The 19,002-nt window shown below is 34.9% G+C and overlaps 1 protein-coding gene across 1 annotated transcript in view; it reads right to left on the reverse strand.

Annotated features, from left to right (window-relative positions):
- LOC130229202 (collagen alpha-1(I) chain-like) overlaps window positions 1-19,002 on the reverse strand; it is a 93,479-nt gene that overhangs the window by 16,391 nt on the left and 58,086 nt on the right. Inside the window, exons 10-43 of the mRNA XM_056457879.1 lie at window positions 16,979-17,017; window positions 16,826-16,879; window positions 16,576-16,629; window positions 15,919-16,026; window positions 15,699-15,752; window positions 15,553-15,606; window positions 13,463-13,507; window positions 13,330-13,383; window positions 13,185-13,229; window positions 12,254-12,307; window positions 12,106-12,150; window positions 11,951-12,004; window positions 11,792-11,836; window positions 11,619-11,672; window positions 9,712-9,756; window positions 9,542-9,595; window positions 9,339-9,446; window positions 6,245-6,298; window positions 6,000-6,053; window positions 5,522-5,566; window positions 5,386-5,439; window positions 5,198-5,242; window positions 3,464-3,517; window positions 3,235-3,288; window positions 2,331-2,384; window positions 2,183-2,236; window positions 2,037-2,090; window positions 1,896-1,940; window positions 1,746-1,790; window positions 1,196-1,303; window positions 1,040-1,093; window positions 903-956; window positions 665-718; window positions 466-573 (exon numbers count right to left, since the gene is read on the reverse strand). Coding sequence (XP_056313854.1) covers window positions 466-573; window positions 665-718; window positions 903-956; window positions 1,040-1,093; window positions 1,196-1,303; window positions 1,746-1,790; window positions 1,896-1,940; window positions 2,037-2,090; window positions 2,183-2,236; window positions 2,331-2,384; window positions 3,235-3,288; window positions 3,464-3,517; window positions 5,198-5,242; window positions 5,386-5,439; window positions 5,522-5,566; window positions 6,000-6,053; window positions 6,245-6,298; window positions 9,339-9,446; window positions 9,542-9,595; window positions 9,712-9,756; window positions 11,619-11,672; window positions 11,792-11,836; window positions 11,951-12,004; window positions 12,106-12,150; window positions 12,254-12,307; window positions 13,185-13,229; window positions 13,330-13,383; window positions 13,463-13,507; window positions 15,553-15,606; window positions 15,699-15,752; window positions 15,919-16,026; window positions 16,576-16,629; window positions 16,826-16,879; window positions 16,979-17,017 — 1,956 coding nt within the window. The remainder of the gene's footprint in view (window positions 1-465; window positions 574-664; window positions 719-902; window positions 957-1,039; window positions 1,094-1,195; window positions 1,304-1,745; window positions 1,791-1,895; window positions 1,941-2,036; window positions 2,091-2,182; window positions 2,237-2,330; window positions 2,385-3,234; window positions 3,289-3,463; window positions 3,518-5,197; window positions 5,243-5,385; window positions 5,440-5,521; window positions 5,567-5,999; window positions 6,054-6,244; window positions 6,299-9,338; window positions 9,447-9,541; window positions 9,596-9,711; window positions 9,757-11,618; window positions 11,673-11,791; window positions 11,837-11,950; window positions 12,005-12,105; window positions 12,151-12,253; window positions 12,308-13,184; window positions 13,230-13,329; window positions 13,384-13,462; window positions 13,508-15,552; window positions 15,607-15,698; window positions 15,753-15,918; window positions 16,027-16,575; window positions 16,630-16,825; window positions 16,880-16,978; window positions 17,018-19,002) is intronic.

Here is a 19,002-nt window from a genome sequence, read left to right on the forward strand (position 1 = left end):
ATTAATAAATGCAATTTAAATATATGAGGAATTTGAAGACATATACACTACCATTCAAATGTTTGGGATGGAAAATGTTTTAGAAAGAAGTCTTTTGTGCTCAAAATACAGTAAAAATGTAAAAATTCAAATGATTGTTTTGGTACAGATTCAAATGCAATTGCCATGTTTGCATATTCTAAAATGAATCAAAGGAGAAAGACGGTGCTCTAAACTAGTCATATATAAACTGATTTAAAGTTCATGAAACACTTCTTATTATCAGTGTCGATAACAGTTGATTATTATCTTAAGGAGTCATTGATGATTATGAAGTTCAAAACTATGTTTTAAAACTCCTTTAGACAAATGTCTTTTGGGTCTCTTCTAAAAAAAAAAAAAAGAAATCTTACTGGCGCCAGACTTTACAATGGTAGTGTATATAAATATTAGGATAAATATTGAAAGCCTCATGCAATCACTGACCTCTTTGCCACAAGGTCCTGGAGCACCTAAAATACCCTGAGAGCCCTGAGGCCCCTGTTCTCCCGGAAACCCATTTGGACCAGGTTTTCCCTTGGGTCCAGGTGATCCCTTAAATCGAATACCCAATTAAAATCATTTGACTTGAAAAAGCATGGAGAAAAAGCTGACAGATGAACCAGCATTAGTATTTTGTACTTACAAAATCCCCTTTTGACCCTGTTGGACCCTCTAAACCAACTGGACCAGGATGACCCTATAGTAGAGAGAGATGAATAAACCTGTTAATTCATGCTTAATATATAAGAAACTGAATGTCTGGTTCAATCTTTTGTCAATGTTAATATTAAGTAATCAGCCTAAGAAAACCGTAAGTTGACTCTCAAACGGAACACCTCCTGATTGCAGTTCATTCTTCGTATATTTAAAAATGAACTGACCTGTGGCCCATATAGTCCAATAGATCCGTGGTCACCTGCAGGTCCTGGCAATCCCTAGAGAAGAGCATTACATATCAAATGCTTATTCCTATGTGTTATGATGAGACTGTGTTTTATAATTAAAATGCCTACAATACCTGCTCCCCTTTTTCTCCTGTTTGACCAATCATTCCACTTGTTCCAGGTGAGCCCTGAAGAATGGCACATTGTCATCAGAATCTCAGTACAAGCTAAGGACTGTTACTTTCCTTTACAATTCTATCCTAAAAACTAAATAAGGAGTACCCACTCACTGTCAATCCATTTGGTCCTTGTTTTCCCTTTGGCCCCTGAGGCCCCAGGCTGCCTGGGGGTCCTTGCTTTCCAGTTACACCTTCAGCACCAGGCAGTCCAGAGGGCCCCTGAATTGACACCACACACATACATGCACTTATGTCTCCTAAATAAAATGTCCTTATGTCCCCACAAGGTTAGTAACACCAGTGAAGTTTGACCTAGTGTGGAAATCACACTAAATATATCTTATTTACACCTAGTGTGGACATAATACTTGTAAAATTTGACGAATAAACAGACATAAACTGACCATTTCGTATAATTTATATTATAATATAAATATTTTAATATATTTTAAAATGGTTTAATGTAATTTATTCGTTTTAGCAGCCTTTACTACAGTCCTCATCATCACATGACTTTTCAAATAAATATTTTTCCATGCTGATTTTATGCTCTGGATATTTATGCATACATATATACATACTTATTCATCTGGTATACTTTAAAATACTTTAAATCTATGTTGCATAATTACATGCATATGCTTTACTGAGGGCTACATACAGGCAGTCCTTGGAAGCCTGTAGGTCCAGTTTCTCCTTGGCGACCCTAAAAAAGTTGGAAACATTACAGATAACTTTCTGAATGATAAAAATTTAGCAAATAAAGTTTAAAAATACATGTTGGCTGGTTTGAATCCATAAATAAATTCACCGGTGGTCCACGTGAGCCTCTCTCTCCAGCTGGGCCAGCTAAACCCTTAGAAGATCAACAGGGTAACATTAGTTTTAGACAAAAAGTGACCATGATGTCATAGAATGAATGATGCTTCTTACAACATACAGCTTAACTTACAGGTGGCCCTCTTTTCCCAACTGGTCCCAATGGTCCCCTAATGCCAGGTTCACCCTGTAAATATACATGATGTGACACTACATCCAGAATAATAAGAAAAAAAATATCAGTAATCAGTAAAATATGTATTGCAGAAATTTTTTAACCCTCTCTCCTGTGTGTCCTGGTGGTCCACGAAGGCCGGTGGCTCCTGGATAGCCCTGAGAGCAAGGAAACAGTTTATAATAAAAATCAAATCACGACTACAAAAAGTAAATAATGAATAATCATGTCAAACTGGATAGCAACACTTACATACATCCCTACAGGCCCCTGAGCACCTGCCAAGCCAGCTTTTCCAGTGAAGCCCTGATCACACACAGACCATGTAATATACATATAAACACTGATTAATATCAAAGACTATAGAATACACAAGACATGTGGCTCATATAGTTTTGAATGGGGAAAAGTGTAACATCAATATGGCAAATGAAGCCCCGATTTCTAGAACAGGAGCCAATCATCAATCACTATAGACTGACTTTTCTCCAGGAGAGGGGTTTGAACCAGACCCATTATCTAGGTTCAACAAACAGTGAATACTTGCTTCACAGACATGAGAAATTTATCCACATAAAGTTTGAAAAATGTTTAAATGAACCAACTACATTTGAAAGCAAATGTTTTTTTGGTTTTGTAATTTGTATGAAACGAACACAGAGTACAGTCAGTCCCGTTATATCACATGGCATTCCACATGATAGCAAATACTGGAACGCCCACAAACTTGTAAACAAAGACGTTGCTGCATTTTGGAAGGAGATTTGTCATCAAGACCAAGTTGGAATTACTTCAGAAGACCAGCACGATCATTATTCAGATGATGTCACGTCATAAAGAAGGTTGGTGTCGTGATCTTGTTCCCTTTAAGTGTGCAAGTGCATTGCAAAGCAATTTTTTTTTTATTTAAAGCAGATTTTTGTTTGATTTGAACATTTAGAAAGGAAACTTAAGAAACAGTTGATGTTTAACTTTATTTATAAGCTTGGCAAACAGTTTTGGAGAATTTGATGTTTCCCCATTCAAACAGAATGCCCGAGCATACTGCTCAAGAAGCATTTTAAAGATGGCTGCCAAGTGAAATGACTTGCCTTAAAGGGACTTTGTGTATATTCAGTAATGTTCTGACATTCATATGTAGCTTCAAAAGGCTTACCTTTTCACCAGGAGGGCCTTGAGTACCATCTTGGCCAGGTCGTCCAGGTGGGCCCTAAAGAGATTAAAAAAAAGAAATGAAAAATATCTTATGCGTTAAAAAACAAGGACAGTTTCAAATTCAGTGATGTTAAGGAAAATGGAACATGAATAATATTTTACTACACAATATCAGACACTTGTATTTTTAACAGTCCTTGCAATAAGCTTTGTTCTGTTGTTCTGCTCACCTGAGAACCTGAAGGACCTTGCTTTCCTGGTTCTCCAATCGCACCCCTCACGCCCTTCAAACAAGTTAAACATGACATAAAAAATATGTGAATGAGTAGAAAAAGGTCAAGATTGAGTATTGTGTTTTGTTGTTTTTGAAAAATGTAAACAAATATTTAAGATTCTGTTTTTAATTCGCACCAAACTAATTTCTGTAACTGACCCTGTTGATTTTTCGTTCAGATTAAAATGTCTCTTCTTCCACTGAAGCATGAGATGCTTTTTGGATCACTCTCAAATCAAGCTGGATTACATGAGGATCGCATTTACATAGGTTTATGCATCAAATATGTGGGTCAAAAATGAAGTAAATGTTTATTTTTGGATGAACTATCTCTTTAAAAAAATCCTTTTCCCCTCAGAGAATGCTGTTAAATTTAATCATTTAATTTTCAATAAGTTAAAATAAGAGGATCACTACATTTTAATCATGATTTATAGATGTCACCCAAGTCATTCAGTGCAATAACATTTTATACATCAAACAAATCTTAAAATATATTAAATAATAAAAGATATCTGTCACACTGCACCACAAAATCGTCATAAGGGTCCATTTTTTAATTTAAGATTTATACAATCAAATGAAAGCTGGATTAATAAACCTTCCGTTGATATATGGTTTGTTAGGATATGATTTTATTTGGTCAAAATACATCTATTTGAAAATCTGGAATTTGAGGCTTAAAAAGTAGAAATATTGAGAAAATTACCTTTAAAGATCACAATTCTTAAAATTGCATATGATTAATCAAATGTTACATTTTGATAGATTTATAGAAGGAAATTTACAAAAACGTTTTTCACAAAAAAATTATCTTTATGTGATATTCTAAGGATTTTTTGGCATAAAAATGACTAATACAATGGCTATTTGGCCATTCCTACAATTGTTTTTCAATTCTATTTAGGATTTTTGGTCCAATGTCACAATTATGGATCACAATACTGCCACAAAATACTGATTTTGTCATTTTAAATCCTTTTTACTTAAAAACACTAGATTTTAGACATTTCTCAGCAAGACATTTTTCATTTGTAAAAAAATAAGCATGAACACTTTATATTATATATACTATTTGTAATATAGGTTATGCTGAATGATGACCGAACCAACATAGCTATATTTTAACATTTTCTTTTACATTTTCTTTTTTTTTTTTTCATTTAAACAGAAACTTGATGTAGACGGTGTGATTTCGGTTAGTGTGATTTCACTAAGTAGGACATCTATGTTGATCCTGGAATGTAATTTTTGTTTGAAAATGTAATCCATACCTAATCCCTACCTCTGAACCCAACCCTAACTGTAAATCACAGTAACAGCAAAATACTTCAGCCAATCAGAATTTAGGAATAATTTTACAGTTTTTCAGTCTGGGTGTCATCATATCACTTTATCAGCTCATCTAACCTGCACATACTGTACTGCTGTCATGCTGAAAGTGAGGTGATTCCTTCACAATAGAAACCCATAAGAGTTGTTAAAGACCTTGTTAAGTTTAATCGTCTCTGATCTTTTCACCTTTTCATGCCAGACCTCAACATGCCCACATGCAGTGCTTCTTCTAATGCTGGTAATAGGTCTTTTAAAGAACCATATGTTATCATTATTAACCTTTACAACAAGCTTTTGTTATAGGGCAGTCTGCTCTCAATTGACTGAAATATTTAGCTGATGATGTAAAACATACGTGAGGTCCTTTCTCTCCTGGGCTTCCGACAGAACCAGAAACACCCTGCAAGACACATGCCAAAATTCAGCACCAAATACTGTTCATTTCTTACATTGCTCTAAGATTCATTTATATGAAAAAGCACCATGACTGATTTATACAGTATATATATAAAAAACTTGATATTAAATGTATGAAATGGGAACCTGTGTACCAGGCTTTCCTTCTGGTCCCTCAGCACCAAGTGGACCACGTAATCCCTGCAAAAATGTATGTAGGATTAATTTAATAATACATGAGACAAATAAATCTGAACCCATTTTACCAATTGAATTCACTTACCGCTATTCCAGGTATACCAGGAGGACCATGTTGGCCTGCTCGACCCTGAGTAAATGACATATTAGAATGTGATCAAAAGACACAGGATGAATTTTTAAAAAGTTTCCTATTAATAATAGTCAACATCAAACATCATAATGTCCAATATCTATTTTATAAATCTATAATTAAACAAAACATATTTACAAATTGGAGACCATGAAAAAAATAGGCATATAATTTAATATGAAATTCTAAATTTTAAATTCTTTATTTTATAATAAAATATTCTGATGATATATATACACACACATACATAAAAACATACATAATTGAAAAGTGATATGATATGATACATGATATGATACATATTTCATATTAACAGATTTCCCAAATTGTCCCAAATTGTCCCAAATTCTATATTCTTATAAATATTTCAATGATGAAATGTGTATATAATTCAGCATATATATGTTTGTAAAACAAACAGTAAATTTACTCTGGATCCTCTTGATCCTGTTCTTCCACTACTACCAGGTTCACCCCTACTGCCCTAAAGAGACAAAAATTAAAAATAGATGTTGTTATTGAGGTGAATGTATTACTAGGACACAGTTAAGCATGACTTTTAAACAGTCTTGATGTTTTGAGATAATCGCTCTCATGTGGACTGATGTAAAATGGAGACTTTTAAAAATGTTTTTGTTGTGATTGCTCCACCTGAAAGTCATAAATAACTCTTACCTTCTGACCCTCTTTTCCCAGCATTCCCTGGGGACCCACTTCACCATCTATACCCTGGGGGAGAGAAAACAGTATCTTTTACTTAGAAATCTTCTTTTGAAGCTCAAGTAAACCTGATTTATATCAGAGGTGTTCAAGCCTGCTCCTGAAGGGCGACTATCCTCGAGTTTAGCTCCTACTCTAAAAACACCTGAGCCAGCTAATCCAAGGCTGCGTCTGAAATCCCATACTTCCCCAATATAGTCCAATTTAGGCGCATACATGGTGGAGGCAGAAATACAGCAAAAACAAAATATAGATTAATGAAACAGCAAAAAAAGTTGTCAAATACGCCATTTGAACCTAAAAATAGAATTAGATAGATTTGCTATATATACACATACAGTATATATATATATATATATATATATATATATATATATATATATATATATATATATATATATATATATATATATATATATATATATATATATATACAGTATATATATATATATATATATATATATATATATATATATATATATATATATATATATATATACAGTATATATATATATATATACATATATATATGTATATATATATATATATATATATATATATATATATTTATATATTTATATATTAATTCATTAATTTTCTTTTCGGCTTAGTCCCTTTATTAATCGCCACAGCAGAATGAACCGCTAACTTATCCAGCACATTTTTACGCAGCGGATGCCCTTCCATCCGCAACCCATCTCTGGGAAACATCCATACACTCACTCACACTCACACACTACGGACAATTTAGCCTTCCCAATTCACCTATACCGCATGTCTTTGGACTGTGGGGGAAACCGGAGCACCCTGAAGAAACCCACGCGAATGCAGGGAGAACATGCAAACTCCACACAGAAACGCCAACTGACCCAGCCGAGGCTCGAACCAGCAACCTTCTTGCTGTGAGGAGACATTACTACCTACTGCGCCACTGCTTAGTCCTATATATATATATATATATATATATATATATATATATATATATATATATATATATATATATATATATATATATATATATATATATATATATATATATATATATATATATATATATATATATATCAGCACAGCACTAAATTTAGTAAAACGGTAATTCAAAACTGAATGACTTTAGCCGTGGTCACACCACAACTGCAAAAAGATGCAGGAAAAAACAAGCTACTCTGATAAAACAAGTGACTGCTTCATATTTTACATTTCTGTACAGAGACTAGGTCACATTTTAATCTTGTGTTGGTCTCATGCAATCATGTGATGCAAATTCGCAGGTCAGAGTTCACCAAGCTTGAACTTGTAATGCCCCATTCACACAGGAGGTGTGTCCCAAATCGCATACTTATGCACTATTCTATGCCATTTTGTAGTATAAATAGTGCGTTTACACTGAAAACTCTAAAAATAATAAGTGCACTTTAATTAACCAGATGATGCACTCATTCAACTGGTAAAACGAAGTGTGGAATGACGAGGTGCGTCCCAAATCGCATACTTATGCACTATTCTATACCATTTTGTAGTATAAATAGTGTAAGTAGTGCGTTCACACTGAAAACTCTAAAAATAATAAGTGCACATTAATTACCAGGATGATGCACTTATTCAATCGGTAAAATGAAGTGTGGAATTATGGACATTCACGCACTCAACGACCGCTGCTTTGCTCACGTAGCGGAAGGGGCGAAGCTATTGGGTGCACATGTTGTATAACTTTATTTATTTTGGATCGTGAAAGCAAAATTGTTCCATTTGGGATGACACTATATACATATACTATGCTGTTGAGTGTGTAAGTGCATAAGTGTATAGTGTGCAAGTTGGGACGCAGCTATCAACACTTCACGCACTCAACGACCGTTGCTTTGCTCACATAGCGGAAGGGGTGGAGCTATCAGGCACACACGTTGGATAACTTTATTTATTTTGGATTGTGAAAGAAAAATTCTCAGAGAGTGATTATAGTGCCTCTCGATGGTGAATGCGGTTACACTCATGGCAGGTATTATTTGGTACTTTAGTCATTTATTTCACTATTTTGGCAACCGCCAAATGTCATCAAAGAAACAGTTAGAATTTCCACTTTGTAAAAAAACATTAGTGTTCCATTTGGGACGGCACTACATACATGTTACTATGCTGTTGAGTGTGTAAGTGCATAAGTAGATACTGTAGTGCACAAGTGCATAGTGTATAGTGTGCCGCTTCAGCGTCAAAGCTTGACAGAGGGCACGTCTGAAGTAATGAAATTAGTCAGCAATTAGCTACGGTCTAAGCTGGTGTATTTGCATTCAGCGATCTGATTGGCTGATGCTTCCGTTGGTGCTTGAAAAGTTGAGAAAGTCCCAACTTCTGCAGGGAGCAACGCCACTGAAGTGCCACAGACGGACCCACAGTTTAGTTCGGCACACTTGACATCACCCATTCAAAGAGAATGGGAAGCGTTGACACTGCATTATGGCCCATTCACCTGGGGTTTCAGTGACATCCAAAACTTAATGTACAAGTTTGAGCTTATGATCTGCCGCATGTGTGTGAATAAAAGTCTATAGGGTGAAAATTGCAGTGTGACCCCAGCTATACTATACTATAAGTTGGATTTGCTCAATTTTTTTAAGGTAAGTGGTTGCAAACAATTTACATGTGGCAAATGTAAACAAACAAATTACATTGAACATTACTAAATTTAATTTGTTTGTTTAAATTCAACCCATATAGATTGTTTGCAACCACTTACCTTAGAAAATTGAGCAAATCCAATGAATAATTTTTTCCCGTGTACATTCACACTTTATTATAACAGAATTTAGAAGTTGCCATTTATTCGTTCAAATAAGTAGGAAAGTAAGCAATTTCGAATGCAGCCGAGGTTTTCAGATCACTTGAAACTTTGTAAGCAAGTGTTTTTTAGCTGTTTGGAGCAAAAATCTACAGGATGTTGATCCTCCAGAAGCAAGACTGAACACCATTGCTTTAGTTCTTGTGGCTATCTGCTTGTTTCCTCATTTTAGGAAAGGTTCAAGAAAGGTTAAAGGAAAGTCCATCTGTTTACCTGGATCCCTGCAGCCCCTGGTTGACCTTTGACACCAGGTAATCCAGTATGACCCGACTGACCCCTCTCACCCTGAGGACCCATGATGCCTGGTGCTCCCCGGGGACCCTATAAACATACAGTTCAGTCATAATAATTGGCAGTAGTCTGAATCCTTCAAGTAAAGCTTCATAACTTTTGAATGTATTGTCACTGGTGATTACTTTTTTCCCCTTGGGTCCTTCATCCCCCTTCTCTCCATCTGGGCCCCTATTGCCCTGAATCAGAGAAATTAATAAGTAAGGTTATACAGTACATGATATACACATGTATTTAGGAATATTTACTGCGCTGCCAAAGAAACATACAGTGAGATTTGAAATGGATATCTTACTGTGACACCTGGAAAGCCTTTTGGACCTGGATCTCCAGTCATACCCTAAATAAAAAAAGAATAAAAGAACAAATAAATAATGAACAAATAAACAAATAAATGAATTAATTAATGAAAGGCCAAATGATAAACGAAAAAAAAACAAAAAAAAAAACAAAACAAAGGAACATATGGCCAGTGATTAAATCAATTAAATAAACGAAGTAAATGAATGAAGGAACAAATAATTGAAAGAAACAAAAATAACCTAAATAAAACTATTTATTGAACAGAGCAATAAATTATTCCATAAACTGGCAAACAAACATAAAAACAGTACTACAACAAATAAAAAAACACTGAGTCTTAACCCTTGTGCACTGTTCAAATGTACTACCCTTTTGTTTATGTTGGGGATGAAAACATCCACTAAATTAAATTGCTGCAAAAATGCGTCAGATTAATATTTGTATAAATCTGTTAAATCAATCTCAGTCCTGATCAAAACTAAACTGTTTAGAAAATTACAGGATTTTAATTCTTTAATTGCCAAGTTCATTAAGGATGTCACTGATTTGGTGAAAAAAAACACACACAAAATGATGTGTTTTCAATATAAAAGGTAATTGTGGAGAGGATTTTTTAAAATCTTTTATCACAGTCTTGGACATGTAAAGATTAGTAACAACATTGGCTTTGATGCATTGTTAGATTTTCCCTTTTTCACTCTAATTTACTGTTGATGGCTGTTTTTGCCCTATTGACTTCCATTATAACCACATTTGATGGTGCATAAATATACAGTCTCTGTTTTTATTTACTCCATGTAGTTCTGAGAGCTGAGATGCATATTTTGATTTTCTTAGACACATCAATGTAGGTGTGTAAAGGTCACTCTCACACTCAGACACATATACACACACTTTAATTTGCTGTTATACTCCATATAAAATCCAGAAACTAAGCTTTTTTTTTCACAGGCCTATCTAAAGGGTTAATGGTGCCAACAGATGATCACAGTAAAAATTACAAATTTTACCTCTTCCCAACAGGGAAAAGCACCAATAATCAAAAATGCATGATTATATGATGCCATGGCTTTGTAATAAAAAAGTGGTTATCATGGAAGTCAAAATTTTTAATCAATCAAAAACAATGCATCAAAGGCTAAGTTTTTTCACATGTCCAAGACTTTGATAAAAGAAAAAAAATCCAATCCACAATTACTTTTTATATTGAAAATGCGCCATTTTGTTGTTTTTCCCCCCACCAAATTAGTGACATCATTTATGAACTTGACAATTAAAGAGTTAAAATCCTGTAATTTTCAATGCAATTTAGTAGTTTTGATCAGGACTGAGGTTGATTAACAGATTTATGCAAAAATATTTGAAATAAATATTAATCTGATGCATTTTTACAGCAGTTTAATTTATTTTTCATCCCTAACATAACAAAAGGGTAGTAAATTTGTCCGGAGTGTATTGTTGAGTAAAAGTTGTGGCCAAATTAAGACACAAAATTACCCCAGAGTGGATGAAAACATCTCCAACAGTACATAAGGGTTAAATGATAATGTATTTATTTATCTTAATATTTTATTTATTCTAAGCTGCTATTTTTTATCATCAGATATAAAAGAGCCGAGTTAAATTGTTTTCTCATGATTTGATTTTTCCTTCTGAAGGTATCCATACAGAGCACATTAGAAATGATAGGACTGCAGTTTGACAGGCTGTAACTTAATGGACACCAGTGAGATTTATTTAGTCAAAAGGTTCAAAAGGTATGTCTTTAACAATCTAATCAGAAATAAAATACAATACAGAACAAATACTAGTGTTAGAAAGTTTGTTGAAGGCCTACTGTATGAATGTATAAATGACAATTCTTCTAGCTTACATTTAGTATATGACAAATGGACTCACCATGGGCCCTTCAATGCCTTGTAGCCCTCTGTTTCCCACTGGACCCTCTTTTCCCTGTCCACAAACAAAAACATCTAGAGTCTCCATTCAATAATAAACAACCCACAATACTGTACATGATATACATGCCAACGTTTTGTACTAATTTCCAGTTTCTGACTTCCCAAACTTACTATGTCACCTTTGAGACCCTGTGGACCAGCCTGACCTGGAAGTCCCTGTGGAAAAACATCTATGAACATGCTGTATGTCACAATTGTATGTTACAACAGAGCCTTGTATATCAATAGGAATACGCGCATTGCTAGTGTACATGATGAAATGTACAGTACCTGTAATCCAGGCTGACCAGGTGGGCCTCTAATTCCATCAGTTCCTCTAGGCCCCTAAAGAGCAATAGTCAGGACATGTTTATATTGTTTTTTGACTGCGCATTCTGTAAAAACAAAGCTTTATGAAGCAATCACACAATACAGTGCGAGAATACCTGAGGACCTTTACGTCCCACAGGGCCAGCAGGTCCAGCATCCCCCTATAACAGAAAAACTTTGTCAGCTTCAAATTTGGTTGACTTTTTATAACCTGTACTAGGCCTTAGTACAGGTTATTAATAATGAAACATGTCAGTTACTTACTTCTGAGCCATTAACACCTTGCGCACCAACCAGTCCTGTAGCACCTGGTGCTCCCTGATAAGACACATTGGATTCCTTATTAATTAATTATGCACTGTATGTTTGCATGTATGTATCTTTGAAGACAAAATTATTGGTCTTCCTTTAAACTTTTTTTAAAAACATATCCCAAGTGAGGTTTAACAGAGCAAGGGTTTTTTTTTCATAGTATTTCCTAGTACAGTTTACTTCTGGAGAAAGTAGTTTGGCTGGAATAAAATAATAATAATAATAATAAAATAAATAAATAAATAAATAAATAAAAATGGCTAAGGTCAATATTATTAACCCTCTTATTATTTTTGATTGTCTACAGAAGAAACCACTGTTGTCCAATGACTAATTAACCAAATATACCCAGTTAACCTAATTAATGTAACAGTTTGAGCCAAATATTAGTGGGCTCTCTTGCAAATTAACTGTAAAAATATCATGTATTATCAGCATGGCCAAAAATAGAAACAAGTTATTAGAACTTAGTTTTTAAAATTATTGTGTTTAAAAATGTGCAATAATCAAGAAAAACACTTTGGAAAATCTTTTAAAATAATTATAATTTAGAAGGATAGGAATAATTTTGTATTTTATTATATTTAAGTTTTTTAATTATTATTTATTTATCATTTAGCTGGATGATGGTGTTTTCCCGTTAACAGCATTTGTAACTTAAGAAGTTTCTTAAACTGCTATATCTAATGCAGCCCCAGAATAATAATTTAGTGTAAATCAATTTGTTTACCCAATATTTGTCAGATCTATGGCTTTAACCAATTTTGTAATCAAACAGTTATTTGAAACATAAAATCATGTTCGTTATTTGCACTTAATATGACAATCTACATAAAATAACTGGAATTTGATGTCGATGACAAAAAGATATGTCTCAACTCACCACAGTGCCCGCAGGACCACGCTTTCCATCATGTCCAGGATCCCCCTATAGAGTTAAACATTTTTATACTATGAGGATGAAGGACACTCAAATTATTATTACCTGCAGGTTGATGGTTTACGAATATTCTAAGACAATAACTCGCCTTAGGTCCAGGTTGCCCTGGAATTCCTTCAACACCTTGTAAACCAACAAATCCCTAAAAAAAAAAAAAAAAATGGATGAACTTAAATCTTTCACAATATTTTGAACAGGAATGTGTATGGAAGGATACTCACAGGAGGACCAGAAAAGCCAGTAAACCCCATTTCTCCCTTTGATCCCTTTAATGATCAAACAAAAAGGGTAAAATAACAGAACTGTAACCAACAACACTTTTGTCAACAGTAATATGCAAAATATAAAGTGACGTAATAGCAATCAGCACAGTATACAAGCACTGGCCACTTTATTAGGTACATCTAATCAACTGCACATTAATTCTAATCTAATTAGCCGATCACATGGCAGAACCTCATTGCACTTAGACATGCATATGTGGTCAAGAGGATCTGCTGAAATGACAAAATTGTTGTTTAAATGACTTTAAACATGGCTTATGGTTGTTCGTATTTTAGTATTTCAGAAAATGCTGATCTGCTAGGATTATCTCTTCTCAAGGGTTTACAGAGAATGGTCTAAAAAAGAAAGAAATTTCACAATAAATAGCAGTTTTGTGTGTGAAATTGCCTTAATGATTCCAGAGGTCAGAAGAGAATCTGACTGCTTCATAGAAAGCTGATAACCCCCCCCCCCCCCCCATAACCAAATAACCACTTGATACAACCAAGGTCTGCAGCAGAGCATCTATAAACAGACAACAATTCAAACCTTGAAGCAGATGAGCAACAGCAGCAGAAGATGAGCACACTAGTGACACTCTTACCAGCTGAGAACAACAAAATGAGGCTACAATCCACACTGACTTGCCAAAACTGGACAAGAAGATTAGAAAAAGTGATGAGACTAAGATACTTTAAGGCCACATTTAACCATATGGTTGAAGTGACAAATTCAAATTTTTATTTATTCTCATGTGGTAAAAAAATAAATAAAAATCCCATAGATTCTGAAATTTTGCATTCCAGGATGCAAAAAACTTCAAGTGCCATCTGACATTTTCTACTAAAATGAGCAGTTTTCTCAGCCTCCTATGTTTATGTTAAGTAATTTCACTTTAAAGGCAATTGAAAAAAACAACATATTTTTTGCCATAAAAGTGAAATTACTGAACCTACATACAAAAGGCTGAGGAAAATGCTCATGAAACTTGAGATGGCACTTACAGGCGTTTGCATCCATATATACTTAGATCAGAGAAAGAGTGAAAAACAGAGATGAACTTGTCAAAAATATTCTTTACAGCAGTGTTGAGAGAGAGACATAACACAATGCTTACAGAATTATATATACACATACAGATGTAACAACAAACAAACCTGCAAACAGATTAATTACGCAAATGGACAAAAAGAGTGCACTTTTATGATCACAGCTGTCAACTTTTTTCCAGGTCAATGTGTCTTTGAATTAAAGATGCAGATATCGGATACTGTACAAGCCACTTTTAAAAGATGTAAGCGGGTCATCAAAATAAACTGCACTAAAAAATTCTAAATTGATCATGAAGATCTGCAACATTCAGACGGCAACATTCAGACGGTAGGGTCAGAAATTGGCATTAACAACATGAATGCATGGGTCCATTCTCTCTTGAATCAGCAGTCCTGGATCCTGCTGATGTAATAGTGTGAGAGGTATTTTTGGGCACATTTTTGGCCCCTTAGTACAAACTGAGCATCATTAAAACGCCACAACCTACAATAGCAGTGTACTGTAGCTGACAATGTCCATCCTTTCATGACCACAGAACCATATCTTGAGATGGCTACTTGTATCAGAATAACACAGCAAGCTCGAATTACCTCAAATTGGTTTCTTAAACAAGATGGTCAGTTCACTATACTCATTAGCCTCCACAGTCATCAGATCTCCATCCAATAGAGCACCTTTAAGATGTAGGAGATTCATAGCATGGGAATATATGGTATAATATACAGAAATCTCTACTATCTTACAGAATTTAAGCCTAATTAAGGCAGTTCGGACAGCAAAAGTGGGTCCAAACCTGTACTAAAAAGGTATACCCAATAAAGTGGCCATTGAGTGTAAATGAAATGTTTTTTTAAAGAGTGTGCCTGCCTGATCCACCAGGGGGCAGCATTTGTGACTTTCCACAAACAGAATAAGCACACGCACTGCAGTCTATGGTATTTTATATACATTAACAACATTATAAATAATAGATTATGAATTAGGTTTATCCTACCTTTTGGCCAGTCTGTCCTTTATCCCCTCTTGGACCAGGAGCACCAAAGAAACCCTGTTCATGAATACATTCAAAGGATATTAGTAATAATAAAATCCTGACATTTAAGAATAAATTTTGGAATATAATGTAATCCCATACTGTACCTCCTCTCCTTTTTCACCAGGGGGAGCTGTGTCACCTTTGTAACCACGAGGACCCTTGAGCCACAACCAGAAATAAAACAGCATATGGTTTTCAGCAGGTACATATGTTCCACAGCCACAATATATAGCTTTACAGAATCTACGCAAAGGCATTAATATATCCCAACTTGTGTCCTAACCTGAACTATTACAGCTACTACAAAAGCTACTGTGCATTCACCTGTAAGCCAGGAATCCCTGGAGATCCTCTCATGCCATCCAGACCTTTCTGTCCATCTCTTCCTTGAGTCCCTGCACGGCCTCGAACACCCTTTGGTCCCATGCCACCCTATTGAAAAGTGAATGCTGGTAACTAAACCCTGTAGGTGCTTTGCATAAAGCTAAAGTAACATTTAATGGCTTGCACATGTACAGTATTTAATTTATTCATCCATTCATTCATATTCTTTTAGGGTTAGTCCCTTTACCAATCTGGGGTCGCCACAGTGGAATGAACCGCCATCTTATCCAGCATATGTTTTACGCAGTGGATGTCCTTTCAGCAGCAACCCATCACTGGGAAACATCCATACACACCGATTCACACTCATACACTACGGACAATTTAGCTAACCCAAATCACCTATACCACATCTTTGGACCGTGAGGGTAACTGGAGTACCTGGAGGAAACCCACACGAGCATGAGGAGAACTTGCAAACTCCACACAGAAATGCCAACTGACCCAGCCGAGGCTCGAACCAGTGACCTTCTTGCTGTGAGGTGATCGTGTTACCCACTGCACCACCGTGACACCTATAAATGTTTCTATATACTGTATATTTGCAAGCAGACATGATGTACTGTACTATACTATGAATATTGCAGGAATAGTTACCATATCACCTCTCCGTCCTGGTGGTCCTGACTGGCCTGGGTCTCCGGGTAAACCCTTCAGAATTACAACAAATTCACTACATGCTGTGTAAAATGACATATTACAGAGACACAAACTCAAATTTATTGACTTTCTCTTTAAATAATTGTCACTATTAGAGTAAACAGGACTATGGTATGGTAATTGGTGGTCATTATAAAAACCTTCACTGTGCGTGTTCGGTGTTTTGGATTATGTCCAGTAGACTTACAGGTAAACCAGGTCTCCCCGTCTCTCCCATTGGTCCAGGTTGTCCAGTCTCTCTCTGCAGGATAACAGGCGGACATTGTTTAGTAAGAGAGATCACTTGATGTCCCTATATTATATATCAATGTTTTGATCATATATCTTTTCAAACACTTACAGGCCACCCAGCTGCTAGCAACTGGTAATAAGGTGTCCTCTATAAAACAAAGAAGAAAAAAAAAAGAATTAATGAATTTAACAAAACTGTGAACACCGTTTAAACCTACCTAAAATGCACATACCTAACCACAACCTAAAGCTAAAAGGAAAACTTTTAACACTTGCTTTGTTAACATCAAATATTTATTAAGGTACACTGTAAAAAATGATTGCGCCAATTAGTTAATAACAACTCAATATTTTGTGTAAACCTATCTGGATTGAATGTGTTGACATAACTTGTATATTAGGTTTTACTTAGCTGAACTTATTAAAATTTTTTAAACTCATAAATATTAGTTAACTGCTTCAAACATTCAATCATTCATTTTCCTTCAGCTTAGTCCCCATTAATCAGGGGTCACCACAGCGGAATGAACCGCCAACTTATCCAGCATATGTTTTACAGAGCGGATGCCCCTCCAGCAGCAAGCCAGTACTGGTAAACACCCATACACACTTATACACTGCAGCCAATTTAGTTTATTCAATTCAACTGTACTGCATGTCTTTTGACTGTGGGGGAAACCGCAGCACCCAGAGGAAAGCCACAACACAGGTAGAACATGCTAACTCAGAACTGCCAACTGACCCTGTCGAGACTCGAACCAGCGACCTTCTTGCTGTGAGGCGACAGTGCTAACCACTGAGCCATTGTGTCACCCCTCTGATTCAAACATCTGAGCTTTAAATAGTACAAATACGTGCAAATTAAAATACATTTTTAATAGAATAAATTCACTTTTAAATTGTTTTGTATACATTTTGCAATTATATATACAAATATATATATATTTGTTTATTTATTGTAGTACTTTTACTTAAATTTATATTTGTTTAATTTTGGATTATGACAGATGATGAACGTCTTTCTGTGGGTTTAAAATTTGATTGTGCTGGTAAACTGGCTTAAGTTAGGTTTAGTTATTAGGTAGGTTTAGGGCTTATCTAGAATGAGATTGTGTAGAATAAGTACTTTTTAATTCATAATAAGCAGCTAATAAAGTAGTAGTAAGCCACTATTAATATTGAGAATTGTTATTTAAACTAGCGATACAATAATATGTATTCAAAATGGATGAAAATCTCAAGTGAGAAATACAGCCTTGACAATTACCAACTAAAATAATAACTGAAATTAGTTTACATTAAAGTCCCCAAGAAATCAAAACGAACCATATGATTTTGTTAACTCACATTGCTAGTTTTGTGGTGAACAATTCATCTGAGCAGGTCATTAAGAAAAAAATAAAATGTTTGCCATTCTAATCTTTAACTGAAACAGAAAATGCCTTTCCTGCTTTTTTGGGTTTTTTTTTTCAGTTAATTTGTCTAATTTCCTATATTTCAGGAACTGGGCGTGGCTAACATACTTAACCATGCCCCTCCAGCTGTCAGTTCTGACAACAAACGTGGTGAGCAGAAGGAGTCTGTTAGGTTGTAACTCTCAAAAAAAAACCTTTTTCCCATCTTTATGAATGAAACGCCTACTTTACTACTCCATTCAGCTCGCAGTAGAAACAACAAGCCACGCTCACTCTTGTGTCATTTAATATTCTGTTTCTAAGAACTGTGTCACAATCTGAAAAAAAATAACAGTCGCAGCTTCTGGTTCTTGGGGACTTTAAAGTCCTAAAATTGTATTTTTTAGTGTTTTAATTTCATTAAGGAATACTTGTTCTAAAATGTCTAAGAAAATATTTATAAACAGTTGAAGTCAGAATTACTTGCCCTCTTCGAATTTGCTTTCTTTTTTGAATACGTCCCAAATGATGTTTAACATCAAGGAAATTTTCACAGTATGTCTGATAATATTTTTTTCTTCTGGATAAAGTCTTATTTGGTTTATTTAGACTAGAATAAAAGCAGCTTCGTTTTTTTTAAACAAACATTTTAAGGTCAATATTATTAGCCCCTTTAAGTTTTTTTTTTTCCCCGATAGTCTACAGAACAAACCATCATTATACAATAACTTGCCTAATT

This window comes from Danio aesculapii, chromosome 5, assembly GCF_903798145.1.
Source record: "Danio aesculapii chromosome 5, fDanAes4.1, whole genome shotgun sequence".
In the NCBI taxonomy this organism is placed as follows: domain Eukaryota; kingdom Metazoa; phylum Chordata; class Actinopteri; order Cypriniformes; family Danionidae; genus Danio; species Danio aesculapii.